We start from the raw sequence: 22,491 nt of genomic DNA, 5'->3' as shown, positions 1-22,491 counted from the left end.
TATCAAACTGTTGTTATTTTCATGAGAGATTATTTTTGCATCTGTTTATTTCTTCTCCTCTAATCCTAATTAATTCCCTATGCATTTTACATCTAGTTGTACTTTTAACATCGCTAGATACACAGCTAAAGCTTCAAATAATTGATCTGAAGACTTAAGCCCTCCTTACAACAAACTACCATCATTATTCCAATATTTAAATCATTTATTCACACACGGTATCGATTAACATTTTTGAGCTTTCCTTGGGATTTTTCCTGAGTAGTTCCTGGTATTTTATCCTTCAGTAGAAGAATACAGTCAAACGTAAATGGACTTGCTGTTAAGTTCCCAGATCTTTGCAGTTCATTCATGGGTTGGTGGGAGTGTCTTCACCATGTAACTATGTTTATGTCAGAGTTTAGAGTCATTATTAGTGCTATTTGGTCAGACTCACACAATTTCCAATGTCATTTCCCATGACACTGCCTGAGGCCTCTGTGCCTAAAACGACTCAATCTGTCAAACCAAACCAGAAATTGAAGAGGAGCTTAAACAAACTGTTTGTGCAGGTTCCAATTTCCTAAGAGAGTATACTGAGAGAGTCTGTGCTGCTGTACGTGAAACACTGGTTCTGTAGGAGCACCCATTTAAAGACCCTCATTTTTTACTATGGTGAATAATAATTAATGATTTTAAACCAATGCTAGGTACAGTAGTATCTGTACCTACAACTATGGCACTAAAGTCATGGTTAGAAGCTTAAAAAAAGAGAATTATTTTCATCAATCCAACATTTTAACTCAAATTACAATGGCAAACAGTTATTCATAACCAGCTTAAAATCTCCAATGAAAAGGAGGGTGAATTCCAACAATGTTGTTTGAATGTAAACATTCATATTAAGGAAATGACGTCCTAACATTTGTAGGCTAAGCAGTAATGCAACTCCCTGTTTACACACCAATGCGTACATCAACCCACACAACTCCAGCACCATCGTTTGGTGATGACACACCCGTCATCGGCCTGATCCCCAACGACCTACAGAGAGGAGATCAGAGCCCTGGCATTTCAATGCCAGGAAAACCAACCTCCATGTAAACATCACCAAAGCTAAGCTGGTTGTTGATTACAGGAAGCAACTGAGAGAAGGACACAATCCCATCACCATCAACCGGAATACGTTAGAGGGAGTCAGCAGCTTCCGGTTCCTAGAGGTTCACTTCACTGAGGACCTAACATTGACCCATCGCAAAACAATATCACCAAAGACAGCTTGACAACAGCTTTTCTTCCTCCGCAGATTGCAGAGGTTCAACATGGACTCCAGGACTTGCACAGGTGCACCATCAAGTATCCTAAACAGCTTGGTATGGCAGTTGCAACTGTAAGACTCTAACGATGTTTGTGAACGTTGCACAGCACATTATTAGGACTTAGGTGCCATCTATCTAGCACTTTTTTACAGCACAAATGTATATATTTTCCTTTTGTATTAAGTATATTGTGTTTTGCATTTTTGGAATAGGCTGAGACTCAAGATTGTCATTGCCAAAACTATGTTGTACCTATTGTGCATATGACAAATAAAGCCATTGAATCTTTTAAAGTATAATAATGTATTTATTTCAAGGAAATACATGCTTACACAATGCTTGACAACTCAAGCTGTGATGACCCTACAAATATAACTATTACATATATATATATATATATATATATATATATATGTAATAGTTCATGAATTGTATTATCTGGTTTCCCAATCACACTTGAATAGTGATGTTTTGGTTTTACATTTTACTTTCTTTTTGTTACCTGTTGCTGACTTAGAGGTAGAAGCAAAAGTACAGCAGCAGAAAAAAAAACCAATATGTCTTATTGTGGCCATCCTGTAATGTCAGGTAAATTAACATGAGAGTAAAAAAACATGTTAATTTGTATTGAAAACCACATTAAGACACAGAATGTTGTGTGTTGTGAGCATTGCCTCAAAGTGTGTATCATATCGACTTGTGCATATGGATGGTGATTATTCCATTTTAACTCCATTACATTTAAATTAAGGGTCATTATGGAGTCATGCTGTCTCCTAACCTGTCAGCCTGTCGTCCTTTGTCGCGGGTATTGAACCGTATGAAAGAATATTTCAGACGGGCTGCTTAGCAAACCAATGAGGCATACTGATTGTCTCACCATTGTTAAGAGATCTCCGAAATCATGCTTTGGAAAGCTTGGAAATGACAAGGTTTGTGGCTCATTATTTTAGAGATATTGAAGTTTACTTTTTTTAAATGGCCTCGCTTGATCTTAGTAGATCATCGAGATCTACTTAATATATCCTAGGAAAGCAAAAAAGTTCAAACATCTTCTGCCGTAGACTGAAAACCCACCTGTTACAACACCAACTTGATCAATACGAAGAAATTCTCTCTTATGTAGCACTTAGAAAGGCTAGGCGTATTTGAATGCCAATGCACTTACAATGGTTTGGATTATTAATAGCTAATGTACCTACAGGATTCTGGCATCTTTGAATTTGTTTCTTTATGGTTCAATGCACTTGTAGTAAGTTACTCTGGACAAAAAAATGAAATATAATATAATATTTACAACCGCAGCTGCAGACTTTCAGCTAAACTTTATCTTTGCCTGACTGTTTTGTAGCCCACTCCTAACCATACATGAGACAAATTCACAGCTCAGTCTCTGGAATCAAAGGATTGTGATTTGTACACCCACCACCATCCAACCCTAACTCCCTGTGGCTCATGTGCAGCACAAGATCGCAGCCCTGGACTGTTTTCTCATATAGTATATATATATACTATATGAGAAAACAGTCCGTTTTAATTTCAGAGATGAAAGGCAAGCTGTGGTTTCCTTATAGTAATCAATGATGGGTATTCACAGGCAACAATGCTGTGAATACAGCATACTAATGAATTGCTGCTAAAGCAGCAATTCATTAGTTTTCCCAGCAGGGAAATACACATGTGGATCTGGCTGTATAAATTACCCTCCAATTCAATATTGGAAAGCTATTTAGCAGACTAAGGGGCCACTTAGTTTTAACCTTCTACTTATGATAAAAAGACAGTGTCCAATTGGGTCAACATATTTCATGCAATGATTGATGTGACACCACTTTCAGGGAAATCTTAGCACTTTGTTTCTTCGTAATGTTTAGAAAGAACCTTCTTTCTAGCTCTGGTTTGTAATTGAAGCTGCAAAATGGGTCTTGTTACTTCCTGATTCAACAGTAAACATTTAACACACTTCAAAAGGGTCAACAAAACCTACAAGTCCTTGATGTTTCTGTCTTAGCAAACATTAATTCACAATGGGTAGCAAAAAAACCTTATAGCTCTGGTTTGTAATCTAAAATTGCACATTGACACAGAGCCAGTCAATGAAAAGCAGATTTCACACATTGACAAAACAACAATCATTTTTATGTTACACTCTTCTCTGAATAACAGGATTATTCACATGTGACTAATAAAGTGTGGTGATTAAGGTGCCGATACTTAAGTCATCCACAAGCCTCATCATAGAATGAGATATTGTCAGATGATGATGATGATGATGATGATGATGATGATGATGATGATGATGATGATTGAACTCCTCAAATCAGGGGAAAAAAGCTCTTGAGGAGAATATTCGTTATAAATGCAAACAGACTTTCTGCAGTGCTGGTGTTACAGCAATTTTTGTGACAATCTATGAAAAGATATATGCCTGCCAAAGAGCTGCACATACACAAAATACTGTGGAAAAAAGTCAAAAGACAGATATGACTCATACTGTTAAGTCCCCTGCTGACCGCTTATTTATATTTGGTTGTATCTAAAGGGAAACCCCTCAGCAACACTGTCATTTTGATGAATGATTAATTAAAATAGTCGCTGAGGTAAAGCACATTCCTGCAAGTTATGCCAATTTGCAAATCCAGTACAGTGTTTATGCTGGTGAATATTCAAAAATAATAATAAGGTAACATTTGTATCAATCCTTAATCAACAGGCTGAAGGAGGAATTATTATAAGGCATTACATATGAATTTAGTTCTATAATTTTATTTTAAGGTGAAAGCATTTTGCTAAAACAAAGGATATCGTTTCCTCACCTGTGCGTCCACAGTGGTCCAGCACAAGAAAAAGTTTAGGACTAATATCCACACAAACAAATTCATCGTTTTTTTCTCGTTTCATTTCCTGTAGTGTAAAAAGATATAAACCATGCGTTCATGTGAAGTCAAGCAAAGCAAGGCTCGTTATCTCCTCCGTTCATCATTGAGAAGGAGCTTCACGTAAAGTTTCATCGCAAGTTGTGTTCCAAAAGTGCAGAGTGAGAATAGACTTCACCTAATCAAACATTCCGCGTATTTTTTCCACTGATATAAACTCAGCAAGCGTCTGTTAAATGGTCACCGTGACATCGCTGTCCCCGCAGAGGAAGAGTCCCGGACGCACGCTGACACTGGTGGTTTCCGCTGGTCTGGGATGCGGGTTGCGAGGGGAGAATCCTTAGAGTGAGCTCCCCGTCCATTTTAGAGAAAATGCATTGATGGAAAGCCTTACGTGTGAGGAGTCTTCTCAGCCTGCTCAGTCACACCACACAGTTAGAAAGCGCATTCTGCCTCCATATGTTGTATTACGCCCTGATAAGATTTGTGGTTCTCTTCTCATGCATTTATTCACGTCACGGGCTGCTGGGAACGGGGGCAATCACCGACGCGTGCGTCACTTTTGGCAGCATTGTTACTGACTCACAGACATATTTTATAAAAGATATGGAAAATTGTGTATATCTCTATTACTTTAGGTTTAATGTCATTACTTGGGGGCAGTGGGTAACGCGTTACTCTAATCTGACCACTTTTTTCAGTAACGAGAAATCTAACGCGTTACTATTTCCAAACCAGTAATCAGATTAAAGTTATCCAAGTCACTGTACTTTACTATTTTTATAATTTTCCTTAGCAAAAACATATATCTTTGCTTTCTTCTTGCGTCTCTGGGAGTTACGTCTTTGCCACAATTAAGTCACGTTTTCAGCACGAGGACAACTCACGTGTAATATACCACGCAGCGACACAAACGTAAACAACAATGGAGGGAGGAGAGATATGCGCCTTTTCTAGCTGGAAATACAGTCACTATTTTGAGTTTGTGTCAGTGTAAGAAATGTTCGTTTATTCGAAGCCCAGGTGTCGATTCAAAAGAAAGAAAGCAAACCTCCTCTTAAGTAAGTTTTAAAAGGAGTAGCCTATTTAATACAAGGATGCAGCAGTAGGTTTTACAAAAGTTTCACAGCTGTGGCTCAATAGCCCGGGAGTGGAGCATATCAGTAGTTACTGTCTGGCGGTCCGGAACAAAAGAGAGCTCGGTTCTACAATACAAACATGTTTTATAGAACCACCCCTTTCCGACCATACAATAAACAACTTCAAAATAAGACGCTCTCCACTCTCGTGCTCTCATTGGTTGGTAGTGGGGGGCTGTATCCTGTAGGCCGCTTGTCACATGGGGTTCTCCGGACTCTTCTATAGGCTAACGTCGTCGGGGGCGGGTCCTCTTGTGACGTCACCGTCGCCATCTTGTTAGCGAAGTCCTGGAGATCTCAACTACAATATTCTATTATGCTTCTGAGGTTTATCAGTTATTAAACAATACTATCATTGCAGCATCAATGAGTGAGAGGTAGAGGCGGTGTGTTTAGTATGTAACTCCACTGGTCCTTCTCCCTCTTCTCATATATACACAATACAATATTAGCTTTATGCTATCTGAGGCTAAACACAACATCCGGTAATACTACCGGAAGTGGACAAATATGATCCGTCCAGAAACCGTGAATTATCTTTTAAAGTTCCGCTCCAATATATTGATTATTTGATGATAATGTGTTGTTTGGTATAATTCCTTAAAGCAGCAATAATAACTATGACTATGCAAGCCAGTATCAATAATACATTTACCATCACATGTCTTAGCTTATTAAACGTATTAAAAGTAACGTTGTAATCGAGTGTTCCATAGAAACGACTCGTGAACTGAATCATGTGACAATTAAAATTATGTTTCAAATTAAACGTTAACGTTAGGCTGATTCACGGTAACATTGGCCACATTTCTGTACAATATATAATGTTGCAAATTACGTCTATATTTGAAACAAGCATTTTTAAACTAGTGCAGTATAATCTCAATAACAGATATATCTTTATGTCAAGTTTTGTTGTATAGCTTCAGGTTAACTTACCTTGAGTAAGACGACCGGTGTTTCAGTTTAACTGGATTCCGGTTTAACTGATGGCGTTTTTTTTAACCTTTTCCGCCAAATGTTGTGGTTGCCCGGTTCTTCATTTTCACGTAACTTGTGTGTCTGAAGTGTGACCAGACAACGGAGAAAACCTCGGCGAAAATCACCAGTTTATGTAAAATGCACATGTCGAGATCACCTACAGACAACACAAAATATGCTGGCCAAAAAATAAAAATGAAAATGAACAATATTCATACTCTAGCGACAGGATTCAAACCCGTACATTTGGGCAATATACATATCAACCATGAATTATACTGCACCACCGACTGGCTCAAACAATGTCCTGCTTGAACCATATACATCGTGTCAGTTCTTGTCAGCTGTTTACAAATCACCGTTTATCATGTGTAGCTCTCTCCACGACGACACAGACACAGGTCGGTTCTTTTGGAAAGGGCGTTTAATGTTGTTGCTTCCACCTTTGGTCCCGCCACTCATGCCTTGTTAACGCCGTGAGAACTATACAGTACATAAAACAAATAAAAACCAGACAATGCACAATTACGCTGTGGTGCGAAATGAAACAAATGACATTTTACAGATAACTTCAACAAAATACCTCGTTGGCCGCTTGTCGTGAAAAGAGGTTCTTTCGTCAATAATTGGTAGGCCTACATTAAATAGCGGAGATCTGTGAGCACCTGCCGCTCGACTCATTGAACTATGAACTGTACCGTCCCTCAACTAAATATGCAGCGGTAAACACACACAACATTAGTTCCGGGCAATATCAAAATGCAAACAATTAAATAATGCACTCAGGGCCGGTTCTTCCTACAGGCCATCAAGGCGACCGCCTAGGGCGCCAAATTGGCAGGGGGGGGGCGCCCCTAGTGGCGTCCTTAAGCACACATCTTTGTTTTAACAACATTGATTAACGAACAGGCAGATGCTGCCAATGCAAGCCTCAAAAACGAATGCAAAAGCCATGTGTTACGGACAAAACATAAGCATGGCCACCTCAAAGGATATTGCTTTGTTTTTTAGCCTAAAATGTGCATATAGTGACCATTACAAAGCACATATCAAACGCTATGAAAATAGCCGCTGTGAGATACCCAGTCATGCTTTCAAAAAGTAATATTCCACTGTCATACCGCTAATGGCCTGAGCTACCGTTCACACGTTAAAAAAGCAAGATGAATATTTCACATTGACAAATTGCTTGTAGCTGTTCTCAACAATTGGGAGTAACAGTAACAATGACATTGAAATTGATCACTGGATGAAGTCAATTAGCTAATTAGGTGACAAAGGATAGATATATATGTTATCACTGTTTAGACACTTTTGACTTGTATCGAGTTTGGTGATTCAGAGAGAGAGAGAGAGAGAGAGAGAGAGAGAGAGAGAGAGAGAGAGAGAGAGAGAGAGAGAGAGAGAGAGCAGACGAGACAGAGCAGACAGACAGACAGACAGACAGACAGACAGACAGAAACAGAGAGCTAAATATAGAGAGAGTGATATAGAGATAGAGAGAGTGAGCGTGAGCCAGTGTTGTAGTACTCGAGTCCTGGACTCGGACTCGAGTCCGACTTGTGAGCTAAATTTAGAGACTCGTGACTTGACTTGGACTTTAGCACTAATGACTTGAACTCGGACTTGGAGCCGTGCATTAAGGACTCGTGATGACTCAAAGGACTCGACTTTGTCATTAAAACCCTGAGGTCAACGAACGCGCTGGCTTGTTTTCGCAACGTGTTCGATATGTTTCTAAACTTTCCATTAATATTTATGCCATAATACGGCGTGGAAATGTTGCCGGAACCGGTAGACTCTCTTCTTTCCGATGCATTCTCCCGCGAGATGCTACGTGATTCACAGCCGGAGCTAGGGGCCAATAATAGAGCTTGATTCATACATCTTTGTGAATGATGTGTGTGTCAAGCTCTCTTATTCGCCCTTTCAATGCATATGAAAGCTCATAGCGCCAATAGGACACGCCTATGAGCTGCGGTGTACAGTTATGTTTTTTTAGTTTAACAACACAGGGTTTCCCACACATAGACTTTACTTGGGCGGGCCGCCCAGGCATATTAACGGCCGTCCAAGTGTATTTCGCGACCCATTTAGTTAAAAAATGTTATCCGTCCGCGAGCACGACGCCATCCACGATCAATTAACTAGTGGACAACGATCTCCTCGCTCTACGCCTCCTGTACCTGTTAGCTCTGCTATCGTGTGTGTGTGTGTGTGTGTGTGTGTGTGTGTGTGTGTGTGTGTGCCGCCCCCGGACTTGATCAATTGACTCGACTCGGACTTGACTTGGATGAGTATACTCATCCAAGTCGAGTCCACTATAGTGGACTTGACTCGGACTTGAACACTGGAGACTTGAAGCTGGACTTGGACTCGAGGCATAGTGACTTGACTACAACACTGGCGTGAGAGTGTGTTGTGTGGTGTGAGGTAAGGAGAGGTGAGGTAAGTGAAGTTAAGAGTAGTGAAAGGTTTTTGAAATGGACCCACGATTGGTGAGGGAGGTATAAGACTTCCTGGGGCATAATGCCTATCCTGTGGGCTCCACGTCCAAGGAGCGCTTTGTAATAAAAAGAAGATGCAATAATTACCACATTAAGGGTAAGTGATAGGCTTTGTCATTTCAAACTATACTTCACTCATGTAGATTTACGAATAGGAAGGGCCCATCAGATGGGCTGCTTCACTACATATGCTGTAAATAATAACCTTTGGAGTTTCTTTTTGCACCTTTATTTTGGTAATATAAGATCCGGACTTTTGTTTTGAAATAACTTCTACCGGAAAACAATGGACAACGAAGCAGTGAAAGTGACACGTGTACTGACGATCGATAACGCTACAACGCACCTGGCTGATAAGGGCACAAGGTTTGTTCTAACTTTATTTGACATGTTGAGTGATATTATGTTGTGTTATTTCGTAGTTTTGCAGAGTTTTGTGTCCATGCTTCCAATTAGTGAAACTGCTATTAGTCAACAGTAATGTGTTCCGCTCATGTAGTTAGAGGGAAGTAGTGAGCCAGTTTTACAGCGGCGCTTGCCTGCTACTGTGAAGACATACAGAGCAGTGTTGTGTATATGTCATTTTGGCCATGTTCAGTTGAAAGAGTAAAGAGCTAATGTTTCATGATTTATTGTCAGTAGGAGCTATAATTGTATGATTTCGTTTTTAATGGATGTAAAAGGTTTTATCTGTGGGACAATAACCAATTATTGTATTTTATATCTTTTTTATAGCTCTTACGTTGGTAATGATTTGTATACAAGCAAGGGTATACAATAAACAGATACCATCAGTTCGAGAGTTAGACTATCATTCAGCCGGGGACGCCACATATGCCATAGAAGGAAGCAGGGTGACTATCTCGCCCATAGACTGTATATATTGATGGACAGAGGTTCGTCCGTTAAAAGTGAAGCAAGCGCTAGTCCAGAGCCCCCTGGTGGCTGGCTGCAGTACAATGCGTAGCTCCGCCCATTCCCATGTATTTTCAATGGGCAAGTAACCAACTTTCTATGTCACTTTTCTCACCTAAAACAAATTTTGCATCCACAACTTTTTATTCGAAAAAATAGCTTTCAAGGTGCTTCACATCACACCATTTTTCTTTTTCCCGAGAAATTATTTTCTTTAATGTTATTTTAATAAATATAAAAGGGGCGTGGTTACACTTTGATTGACAGTGCAGCCGCTTGCAACCTCCTTCAACATTTCATTTCATTCAGAGTAGCTGTAGGCTCGGCTGTAGTGGTGTTCTTTTGTCAGGCAACTCATATTTGTTTTATTTGCTGTTATTACTTTACATTTATATATTGACAGTCATGTCGTGTTGTGCTGTTGATTGTACTAACAGGCCATCTCAGGGGAGCTCTGTGCAGTTTTTTCGGTAAGTGAATATTAACTTAATATTAGCTAGCGAACTCATTAAAATGACGGTAGCGATAGCTTAGCCGCTAACGTTAGAAAGTTAACTTAATTTGACAGTAATCTATAGATTTTCGGACATCCTTGAAAGGATTATGGTCATATACCAACGAAAAACAGATAGATTTGTATGTTGAAGACGCTCGAAACATCGAGATTTCTAATGAGAAAAAAGTTAACGTTAACGTTTAAATATTCTAGGCTGAATATTTAATGACAGCTGTCACAGCTGGCTTTGCGATGAGGGTGTTTGACGTGCTCTGTGAAATACATGAGGTGAAATTAACAAATAACATTATTCTTAGTGACATTAGGTAGAAGGATGGTTATTATTGTTATTATTTATGTATCTCATTTGACATTGTGCCAGGAATAGCGATCTAGTTGGCAATCTGTTACGTTACCAGGTTAATTTACCTCAGCATTCAGCGGTACTATGCATTATTAATTTAAAGATAGAACTAGTCTAATCATTAAAAAATATAAGCTGTCTGAGGTGTATTTCACAAAACACAGACAAGAGGTTTGTTTTACATACGTTACACTTACCGGAGAAAATCCAAATACCCAGACCGAACTGGGCACTCACTGTAGTTTCAGCCAGTTTAGCCCCAGAGAGTCGGACTCGGCCTGTGTGTGTGGTGGGGAACGGACGGAGAAGGGGGCGTGTTTCACTCGATAATGCTGGGCATACACTGTGCGATTTTTGGAATCGCGGTATTCAGCTGCTGCTCATACTGTACGAGTGAATCGCAAGGGTTAAAACGTCGCAGCTCACGATTCCCGTTCTCACACTGTACGATCCGATGGTCTGATGCGATCTGGCTGCTCACACTACACGACACGTCGGACTCGGTCGGACTGACCGGAATTGCAAGAAGAAGAAGCCGGAAGTAGGAGATGCTTGGATTCTCACAGATGCTTTCCTGAGATGATGCTACTCACCAAAGAAAAGCGCGTTGCTCTGGCAATTTGTGCCATTCTGTGTGCAGACAGCAAAAAAAAAAGACGACGGCGACGTGTATGGACGAGGAAATGGCTTGGTAGACGTGGGCAGTATGGCCTGTCAATTCTTCAACGAGAGCTGGAGGTAAGTAAATTGTTATAATAGCACATTAGGCCTATCAGACCCTTTCAGCTCGTGTACACCAACGTGGTCAGTCAATAAATCCATAAGTAGACTACTTGTTATAGTTCTGTCAACTTTAACTGACTTTCTACTGTTCTGTGTTTGTAGTAGCCTAGGGTAGCCTACAGTAGATACAATACAGTTGAAATGTGATGGTCTATCCAATGACTGCAGCTGTCTAGGGGGAGGAACTATGCAAACAATCTTATTGATGTGATGGAGGCATCAGTTTTACTTTGACAGTTTGTCTTATTATACAACATTTAAATGTTTTGATCAGACTCTTAAATTAACAACGACATCTAACATCTATAATGCGCCTGTGTTCTGTTTTATAGGTTGATGATATGAGGGGTTTTCGGACCTCCTCAGAATTTCTGTAGAGGAGTTCTATTTTCTTCTGGAGAGGGTTACTCCTCACATTGTGAAGCAGGATACTCACCTCAGGAAGGCCATCAGCCCTAAGGAGAGGCTTTCTGTTACCCTTAGATTTTTGGCAACAGGCAAGTGTGTTGACATATGCTCCCTATTACTCAAAGGTTGAAAGTGAGGCAAGGTCATCTATCTGTCATATTAAAAATCAAGTTCACACATGCAACTGCATACAACCACACTACATCATACAACTTTCACCTTTCTACATCAGTTATGCTGGCACCTCCAACTACACCTCTTTCTATCCATGTAGGTACTATTACCACCTACTAGATTCTATTCTCAATCCATACTAAAATCTGTCGATGTTCATCTTCCCTTACATTAAAAGGTGGACTATGAGATCCTGCATGATGTCACTTCTGTTGATATTCCACGTAAACACCAAACAAAATGTTACTTTCAATTTCACACTACTAAATTAACTTTACTTATTGTCCCCCAACTTTGCTCATTGCCCATGTTGTCTCCCAAGACCGGACTTTTTCACAATGTATTCTGGGAGCAGGCAGCAAGCTGATCATAGGGAGATGCTTACGATTTTAGACAAAAATGAAAATTTACTAAAAACCAGGCAAGATCTCATTGTCCACCTTTAACATTTAAATCCACACAACACTATAGACATTTTCTCCATTTTGATAGGCGAGACCTTCAACTCGTTGAGTTTCCAGTATAGGATTGGAAGCACCACACTGAGCAGGATCGTCATGGAAACATGCACAGCCCTTACCTCTGTGTTGCGTGAAGATTACTTGAAGGTAAATTTAACTGGGAATAATAATGTAAAATCATACAGAACATCACATTACCCATGGTCAGACTATTGAAAGGTTGACTTGCACAATGATTTCTCACCTAAATCAGCTGAGTCCTTTGTGTATTTATACTGTCTTTATGAAAGGTGAAATTTAAAAAAAAAAGAACTCAAAGTGTTTTTGAAAACATTATTTCACCAGATTATGTCATGTATTACTTTGTACTTCCTTCAGACACCATCAACTGATGCCGAATGGAAGGCCATTGCCAGCGACTTTTACCATAAGTGGCAGTTTCCCCAATGCTTGGGGGCTATAGATGGCAAACACATTTTCATCCAACCCCCTGCCAAGAGCGGAAGCCTGTTCTACAACTACAAGTCACGATTTTCCATCATTCTCATGGCTGTAGTGGATGCTAATTACAAGTTCGTCTACGCGTCCGCAGGGACACAGGGAAGGGTGTCAGACGCAGGAGTGTTTGCGCATTCGGACCTGAGGGAGGCGATGGATAAAGGCACCCTGAACTTCCCCCCTGTGGAAACCCTGCCAGGCACTGACGCTGTGATGCCATATGTGCTGGTTGGTGATGAGGCTTATCCTCTCCGCCCTGACCTCATGAAGCCATTCCCCCACAGAAACCTCAACACCAACCAACGCATCTACAACTACCGCCTGTCCAGAGCACGACGTGTGGTAGAAAATGCATTCGGAATTCTGTCAAACCGCTTCAGAGTTTTCAGAACCACAATCTGCCTGGAACCTGACAAGGTTGTGAAGATTGTCTTTGCCTGCATGTGTCTTCACAATTTCCTGCGGCAACGCAGATCAGATGCCTATGTACCACCTGGGTATGTAGACACAGAAGATGCCAACCACAGGCTCATTGAAGGAGCATGGAGACGGGAGGGAGGTCTTCAGTCAGTTGCGATGGGACGAGCAAGAAACCCTTCAGTGGAAGCGAAAATGCAGCGGGACCTCCTTTGCAGCTACTTTCAGACACCTGCAGGGAGTGTGTCTTGGCAAGAAGGCATGGTGTAGGAGATGAGACAACCAAATTGTCTGAGAAAAGTTACCAAGTCATTATTTTTGTGTTATTATAAAATGACAGTTCACTTCTGTATTTGAAGAAACATTACTCTTTGTTTATTGAACATGTATAAAAACTATGTACAGAAACATTAAACACATCCCTTCATTATTACAAAAATAAATCTACCTCTGTGGGGAAAATAAACAAAATGATTTTCTTCATTAACAATTATAAATAAATCCAAAAATATTTCCAGTAACACAAAGAACAACATTGAGGTAGTTGGTAACTCACATTAGTGACTTATAAAGAACATGTAAATTTAGTGAAAGAACACAGGAAGGGTGTTATTGTTGGACTAGTCTTGACTAGTGTTCAGCATTGACAAAAATGACATTGGCTGGGTTGTGGCCTGGTGGCTTTGGGGGGCTGACTGGACCTGATAGGGGTGCAGCATGGGGTATAAAGGTGGCCTAACCTGTGTACCTGGAAATTGTGCTTGGCTGCCATACAGATTTCCAGGAACGCTGCCCTGCTGGCTGATCGCTGTCTCCTGAGCATCATAAATTAAGTTCATAATGTTCCTCCTTACCCTTAATTGTACAGCGGGATTGGTAAGGTTTCTTAGCTCTGATGCTACTTGTTGGCCAAACCGTTCCTCTGAATCAGCATCGGAGCCAGATAAGGTTTTCTGGACCTGCTGAAGCACGGACAATTTGGCCATTTCAAGGTTGTGCTCATCAAATTTTGAGTTGGATTTCTGGACTCGAGGTCTTTTGCTAGACTGACCACTTGACACTTTGACTGGTGGACTGGGGTTTTCCGTGGGCTCTGACAGTGGACTACTGATGTTTCGAAGTGACATCTTCGACATCTGCGTCAATGTCAACTGTGGTTTGGTCTTCCTCTCCCTCCTCTGTAATACTTGTGTCCTCCGACTCCGACCCAGGCTGAAGGAAACAGTGCAGAAAGCAGACGGGGAAAGTGATTACACACAAGTTAAGATCTTAACAGTGTTGTTTAGGTCAAATACCAATTTCTCATTGTATTACCACTAAACCTAGACAATGTGAGCAGGAGTAACTTAATTTAGACATAGCACTGCCATGGGAAAATGATTATGATTGTCACATGATGAGGGGAGTGGTCTGCAGGTCACAGTACCACCCACGATCCAGAGATTTATTCCCCTGGTTTCCAATTTCCAAACCAGATCTGGAGAAGCCTTTTGGATGAAAGGTGAAACGTCTTCAACTCCAAAAAGAAGTCCAGTTGCCTTAACTAACTGAACTGAACTCATCTTCATTTATATAGCACCTTAAAACAACTGCAGCTGAATACCATGACCTGGATGAATGAGAATCTTCACAGACATATTCTTAGCCTACTTTTTTGTATTCTTTTTATTTGAAGCACTTTTGGATTTGGATCAATTATGTTGTGTGAAAGTGCTATATAAATAAAGTGACTAGACTTTACTTTATTTAAAACTTACTCTCAGAGTGGACTCTGTAGATCTGTGCGCGACATGGACCCTCAAAAAGTCCAAATGCTGCAGTATCCACTGCTGTTTGGGGGTCAGTGTTTTTTGCCCACTGCCACTGGGCTTGGGTTTGATCAATTTCCCAAACTGCGTCCGCAGTGATGCCACCCTCGTTTTTACCTCGTTCACTGCAAAAGTAGGCTAACATACTGTATGATGTATGCTTACTACATGTACTGCTAACATTATTATCTGCTAATCATCTATACATTTTCGATGGTCCCATAAACTTAAAAGAAATTGAGTCACACACACACACACACACCACCACCACCAACAACAGTTATTGATAACAGTTGTTATCCACATTGCTAAATTGCTAGTCCGGACAAAAACTTACCAGGCAGCTGCAATTGGGTTGCAATTGCCATCCAACTCTTATCCCTGTTGTTGCGGTCATGGTAGGACTGTGAAGCCACATCAAGCAGGGATGTGCCTGCCATAGCTCAACAAGCCGACCCTCCGTTGCCGGCGTCCAGTTCACGCGTTGTGCTGCCATGCTGTTCTGTTGTCTTCTTCTTCTGTTGTCAATTTTCTCTTCCGTATCTATGTTCGCGCATGCGTAGTGTGACAGGATGAGGCAAATCGGCTCGTGAAACTGCTTCAACTGTGCGAGAGCCTCACGAGGGGCGACCAGAATTTCAAACAAGTTTGATTTTCATCCGATCGATCGGGAGGTGGTCGGGAGGGCTTAATCGTTTGTCGTTACCCCATGTATACTACACGATGCGAGACGCACGATTGAGCCAAAACTCGGCCCGATCTCCAAAATAGTCGCACGAGTGAAAATCGTGTCGATATCGGGCCAAAAATCGCACAGTGTATGCCCAGCTTTAGGGGCGTGTTTCACTCGATGAGTGGGCGGGTCTGATCGCGACCTCCTCTTCACTGCGCATGCTTCAGATTCTACTGCGCAAGCGTACTTCGAACTGGCTCCAAATTTTCAAAGATGGCGTCGCCTCGGTTGCTTCAATTCTATAGAACACAGCTGAATGGAGCCACTCTGTCCATCTATATATACAGTCTATGATCTCGCCAAAGTAGTCACCACGCCAGAGGAGGCAAACCAGGTGTTTGTGGGTTTCCATGCTAGCGAGCATGGAGGCCATTGTGGCATGGAAAAAACGGTCGATGCCATTGCCTCACGGTACTACTGGCCTGGGATGGAGAAGGAAATAAGAAAATTGGTGAGCTTTATCTGAATTTGTAAGTGATCTCTGTGCATGATTTACCTTCACAATACTTATATGCATCTTCATATTCACTGTTGGCTCCTTTGTTTAGATATCTGAGTGTCCTGAATGCCAGGCCAGAAGGAATGTCTTGAAAATTAAGAAGGCCTACATCCCAATTGAGGTGACTGAATAAAAATATTATTTCTTTCGCCCAAGAGTGAGGACATATTTTCATATAACGTGCGGGCAAACTGACCCCAACAGCAAAGGGCCTCCAGTACATCTGCGTGATGATTGATTATTTTACGAAGTGGACAGAGGCTTATCCACTGCAGAGTAAAAATGCCAATGAGGTCACTGAATGTAGTCTAGACTTTTTTTTTTACAAATTCGGTGCACCCAAAAGGATTTTGACCGAAAATGGACAAGAGTTTGTCAATCAGGTAAGCACACCTTTTCATGCCATCTGTGTCTTCATTCTCATGGGGTCTATATTCACGTTTCAACCTTTTCTGTCAGATCAAATATGTGACAAACTGGGGATCAAAAGGAGTTTGTGCTCGCCCTACCATCCCCAGACGAATGGTTTGGTCGAGAAAATGAATGGGACTATTCAAAGGTTTGGTAAATGTATATGTTTTTGTTATTTTTATACACTTTCCAATCCTATAAGTGACTTTGTTGTGTATATTTGACCTTACAGGACCTTGACAAAGTTGGTGGCGGAGAAACCTAATAGTTGGGACAGCCACCTCCCGGCCACACTCTTTGCACTCAGAACCAAAAAGCAGGTGACAACAAGGTTCTCGCCTCACTTTCTGATGTTTGGTCGGGAGGCCAGGTATCCCACTGAGGTTCCCGAAGCGTACGAGGTGTGTAGTAAAGTGCTCCATATATGTGTTGTGTGTATGAAATTATGAAGTTTTCCTGCATGGCTGCACATCTGATGTGCTGAAATTGTGCCATGTGTATTCGTTGTTGCTACAGGTAACTGATGAGCATTTGGAACACCTTGCTGGTCAGGAATCCATGTCACCAGGTATTCAAAACCTACCTGGGCACTACACTACTGCCCTGGAGAACACAGAAAAGGTAAGGGCGAAAATGAAGCGGAAGAGGGAGGAGCAGGGCCATGATGACTACTTCATAGTTGGCGATAAAATATAAGGCAGGAACAACGAAAGGGCGGGAAGGTGGAGTCGTCAATGCTCGGATGGATGGAAAAAGTGCTGACATAATGTCAGAAAAGGGCAAGACCTTGCATAAAGTAAGGTCTTTATGCAAGGGGTGTAACACCACGAGTGCTGCACAAATGGCAAACTGGTTCCCCATCCACAATTACTGACCCATCCCCACCTCAGTCCCCATCCCCACCTCAGTCCAGCCCTACATTTCCACAAGTACAAGAAATACAAGCAGACACTCTGGAAACTGGTCATTAAAGACATATTCTGTCGATTGTTGATGTTGTCTATTACTGCAAGTCATTTGCCAACATTTCTCAAGACAGTGGTTCAAAAATTTGGACTGGGGAAAAGGAGGACATTTTGTGGAGCAAGATAGGCCCATATAAATTGTTCTCCCGAAACCTGCGGGAGCACCTTGGTGCTGGGACCCTTGTGGAAAGTGAGGTGAGCAAAAGTTTGGTGTTTGGAAATTGGCATTTCCCATATCGAACATTTAACATTAAATGTCATTACAGATCATAAATGCGTATCTCACCACAACGGTGAGGGATTTGAACAGATCAGGCAAACGGGAATATTTAATAGACTCATTCCAAATGAGTGCCATTTGGCAAAGAAAATACAAAGGCCTGAGGATGGTAAGTGATAATAAATGTAATTTATTGTGTGGAAATCACACTGTGGACAATAAGGAGGTAGTCAGTGTCATTGCACTATGTTGCATAATTGCAGGTGGACCCTATGGATTATGATGTCATGGTGGGAGCGGTTTGTGATGAGAACCACTGGACACTCACAGTAAGGGGCCTTGGCTATATTTAGATTAGATTACACATAACTCATGTTGATGTAATGGTTCCTTATATATCTTTTGCTATTGTCTAGGCCAGTCTTTCTCAAAGAGTGGTCCGCGGACCATTGGTGGTCCGTGAGCGAACCCTAGTGGTCCGTGAGTATTTTGGTAAAATGTCACATTTGAAATTAATATATTATAAGTTTAAAGTGTTTCTCAAACTGTCTTAAAATGACTAGTATAGAGTGTAGCATGATGTAGCGTAGGTTCGTAGCTACGTAGGTTACGATCTTACGTCATAAATGATTTGCGCGGTCAATTTGAGCTGTCAACTGACAAGATGGATCGATGGCTAAAGACCAAAAAGCAGGTGACAACAAGGTTCTCGCCTCACTTTCTGATGTTTGGTCGGGAGGCCAGGTATCCCACTGAGGTTCCCGAAGCGTACGAGGTGTGTAGTAAAGTGCTCCATATATGTGTTGTGTGTATGAAATTATGAAGTTTTCCTGCATGGCTGCACATCTGATGTGCTGAAATTGTGCCATGTGTATTCGTTGTTGCTACAGGTAACTGATGAGCATTTGGAACACCTTGCTGGTCAGGAATCCATGTCACCAGGTATTCAAAACCTACCTGGGCACTACACTACTGCCCTGGAGAACACAGAAAAGGTAAGGGCGAAAATGAAGCGGAAGAGGGAGGAGCAGGGCCATGATGACTACTTCATAGTTGGCGATAAAATATAAGGCAGGAACAACGAAAGGGCGGGAAGGTGGAGTCGTCAATGCTCGGATGGATGGAAAAAGTGCTGACATAATGTCAGAAAAGGGCAAGACCTTGCATAAAGTAAGGTCTTTATGCAAGGGGTGTAACACCACGAGTGCTGCACAAATGGCAAACTGGTTCCCCATCCACAATTACTGACCCATCCCCACCTCAGTCCCCATCCCCACCTCAGTCCAGCCCTACATTTCCACAAGTACAAGAAATACAAGCAGACACTCTGGAAACTGGTCATTAAAGACATATTCTGTCGATTGTTGATGTTGTCTATTACTGCAAGTCATTTGCCAACATTTCTCAAGACAGTGGTTCAAAAATTTGGACTGGGGAAAAGGAGGACATTTTGTGGAGCAAGATAGGCCCATATAAATTGTTCTCCCGAAACCTGCGGGAGCACCTTGGTGCTGGGACCCTTGTGGAAAGTGAGGTGAGCAAAAGTTTGGTGTTTGGAAATTGGCATTTCCCATATCGAACATTTAACATTAAATGTCATTACAGATCATAAATGCGTATCTCACCACAACGGTGAGGGATTTGAACAGATCAGGCAAACGGGAATATTTAATAGACTCATTCCAAATGAGTGCCATTTGGCAAAGAAAATACAAAGGCCTGAGGATGGTAAGTGATAATAAATGTAATTTATTGTGTGGAAATCACACTGTGGACAATAAGGAGGTAGTCAGTGTCATTGCACTATGTTGCATAATTGCAGGTGGACCCTATGGATTATGATGTCATGGTGGGAGCGGTTTGTGATGAGAACCACTGGACACTCACAGTAAGGGGCCTTGGCTATATTTAGATTAGATTACACATAACTCATGTTGATGTAATGGTTCCTTATATATCTTTTGCTATTGTCTAGGCCAGTCTTTCTCAAAGAGTGGTCCGCGGACCATTGGTGGTCCGTGAGCGAACCCTAGTGGTCCGTGAGTATTTTGGTAAAATGTCACATTTGAAATTAATATATTATAAGTTTAAAGTATTTCTCAAACTGTCTTAAAGTGACAGTCAAGGTGCATCGTCCTGATGCAGGAGATCCAGCAACTACAAGTGGTTCAGCCGCAGCGACAAGTGATTTTGTGTGCGTTACTGAGTCCCAGGAGAGCGGTTCGCCGTCTAACCACCACCCGGCTGAAAGCTGTGAAACTCGGCTTGATCGCGGAAAGTCCAGCGGTAAAGTGAAGAGAAAATATCACAGCGACTACATAAAATTCGGATTTTTCTGGACTGGAGATGAAGAGGATCCCAATCCACACTGTTTTGTGCTACGAGTCGTTGGCTAACGAGGCTATGAATCCCGCCAAGCTCAAGCGTCATTTTGAGAGCAAACATAAGGATTAGCCTACTTCGGGAAACCTTTAGCATTGTTTGAGAGAAAACGTGATGAACTTAAAAAACACATGACGAAGGCGCCCTCACATTTTTTTGCGACGGGGGAAAATGCGAAGGCTACAGAGGCATCATACAGGGTATCCCTTCTCATCGCAAAAACAGGGAAACCTCATTCGATAGGTGAGAATTTAGTCAAACCAGCTGCCAAGGTTATGGCTAATGTATTGTTTGGGGAGAAAGCAAGCGACGAAATTAACAGGGTCCCCCTCTCCAATGATACTGTCCAGCGGCGAATAACAGCCATGGCCGAAAATGTGAAGATCAGCTGATCACACGTTTACGCCAAAGCCAGTTTTTCACACTGCAACTGGACGAGTCAACCGATATCGTGAATGAGGCAAATCTGCTGTGTTTTGTAAGGTACATTTATGATAGCGGTGTGCAGGATGAATTTCTGTTATGTCGTTCCCTGCCGACCAACACCACAGGGGAAGCCATTTTTGACTCAGTCAACGATTTCATCCTGCAGAATAATATCGACTGGACACGATGTGTTGGTATTTGCACAGATGGTGCAACTGCAATGACTGGGAAACACAAGGGACTGGCAGCGCGCGTACGTGCAGTTGCACCTTGCGCCACAGCAACACACTGTTGCATTCACAGAGAACAGCTGGCTGTGAGAAAAATGCCACCATGCCTCAAATCAAACAATGCTATTTGTAAATGTAACAGTGTAAATAATTACCTTGTGTTTATTGTTAAATTCTTGTTGAACTTGGGCCTGCAACCATAGTTTTACTGTATTTTATTTTTGAAAATACACAGCAGAAGTTTGTGTCGTACTAAATGCGGTGCATTTTGCGTATCTCTCTGTTCGCTCGGACATAAACTCAGTAATAAATGTAGTCTATGTTTCATATGATGTGTAAAATCTATCAGCATTTACCGTTTAAATCGCATGTGAACGAAATGCTTGCAGAATCCGTAGTTGTATTTGTATTGTTGATTTAATGTGTGAACGAGCGATATAGAGAAGGTCACATAAAGCTGTTATTATTAGGCTGTAATTTGTAATATACTGTTGGAGTAGTAAGCAGGCCTATTGTATTTATTCTAGTTTATATTTAGTTATATTTAGTGTATATTTCTCCTTCCTTCTTTGTATTGAACTGTTGCACCTCAATTTCCCTCTGGATTAATAAAGCTTCTTGAATCTTGAATCTTGTTTTGGGATATTGGGGGAGTTAGGTGGTCCGTGAGTATTTTTTTATTGGTTAAGTGGTCCTTGGTCTGAAAAAGTTTGAGAAACACTGGTCTAGGCCATCTATCCGCAAGAGAAACGCTCCCTCTATGTTGATCCATTTGGGGCTCAGTCTGAGGCACTGAAAAGATGCAATGAAGTCAGCAGGTACGTGAGGGACACGGTGTGGGAAGGGTCCTTTTGGGTGAGGGGTTAGTCACTTTGCGTGTTTAGTCATTTATGAGCCCTCTACTAAACAGGGCTTTCATGAGGCAGCGTGGCCTTAACGTCTCCCGCTGGTCATGTGGAAGCATCACGCACCCACTACAGCAAGATGCTACAGCATGTGGCGTTATTGTGTGGAAAGTAAGCAAATTTGCCTTTCATCTTCCATCAATTCAGAGAAACACATTACTGGATTTGTGAAGCTTCCATGTATCCTCAACATATTTCTTGTTAGAGTTGGCAGACATGATTTTAAAACAGAAACTGGTGGCTGGTCCGTTTGATGAGCAGGGGATCAGCCATCTGCGAATGGACATAGCCCAACAGCTCATCAAGGAAACGGGTTGGTTTCTATTTTTTTTTCAGTTGTTATTGTCATGCAAGTGCCATTTATTCCAGCCAATAACATGGCTATCTGTAATCAGCAGATGATTTGTCTGAGCTATGTCGGGTGTGTGGCCAACATGACACCCATGACGAATGGGTAAGGCAAGTTTGGAGCACTTGAAGTTGATTACTGTAATTCTTTTCATATAGAACTGTCCTAAAGCATATCTTTTTTCTGCCCTTTTCTTCCAGACGGAGTGCACGCTTTGTAAAAGCTGGTATCACAGCCTTTAAGATT

At 41.6% G+C, this 22,491-nt stretch overlaps 1 protein-coding gene across 1 annotated transcript; it reads left to right on the top strand.

Moving 5' to 3' along the window:
- Positions 1–11,726: 11,726 nt before the first annotated feature.
- Positions 11,727–13,732, top strand: LOC134867842 (uncharacterized). The gene is made up of 3 exons (XM_063888697.1): positions 11,727–11,856; positions 12,434–12,549; positions 12,781–13,732. Exons 2-3 carry the CDS (start codon positions 12,499–12,501, stop codon positions 13,585–13,587), a joined length of 858 nt encoding a protein of 285 aa, XP_063744767.1. The 5' UTR covers positions 11,727–11,856; positions 12,434–12,498; the 3' UTR covers positions 13,588–13,732.
- Positions 13,733–22,491: the final 8,759 nt, after the last annotated feature.

This window comes from Eleginops maclovinus, chromosome 7, assembly GCF_036324505.1.
Source record: "Eleginops maclovinus isolate JMC-PN-2008 ecotype Puerto Natales chromosome 7, JC_Emac_rtc_rv5, whole genome shotgun sequence".
Classification (NCBI taxonomy): domain Eukaryota; kingdom Metazoa; phylum Chordata; class Actinopteri; order Perciformes; family Eleginopidae; genus Eleginops; species Eleginops maclovinus.
Note: the sequence above shows the minus strand (reverse complement) of the source record. Positions and strands in the feature narration are given on the sequence as shown.

What these genes read in the sequence shown, in the direction of transcription:
- LOC134867842 (XM_063888697.1), top strand. Translation starts at nt 12,499, where the DNA reads ATGGAAACATGCACAGCCCTTACCTCTGTGTTGCGTGAAGATTACTTG. An exon ending in TGCGTGAAGATTACTTGAAG is followed by an intron (nt 12,550 to 12,780) that starts GTAAATTTAACT and finishes TACTTCCTTCAG; the next exon opens with ACACCATCAACTGATGCCGA.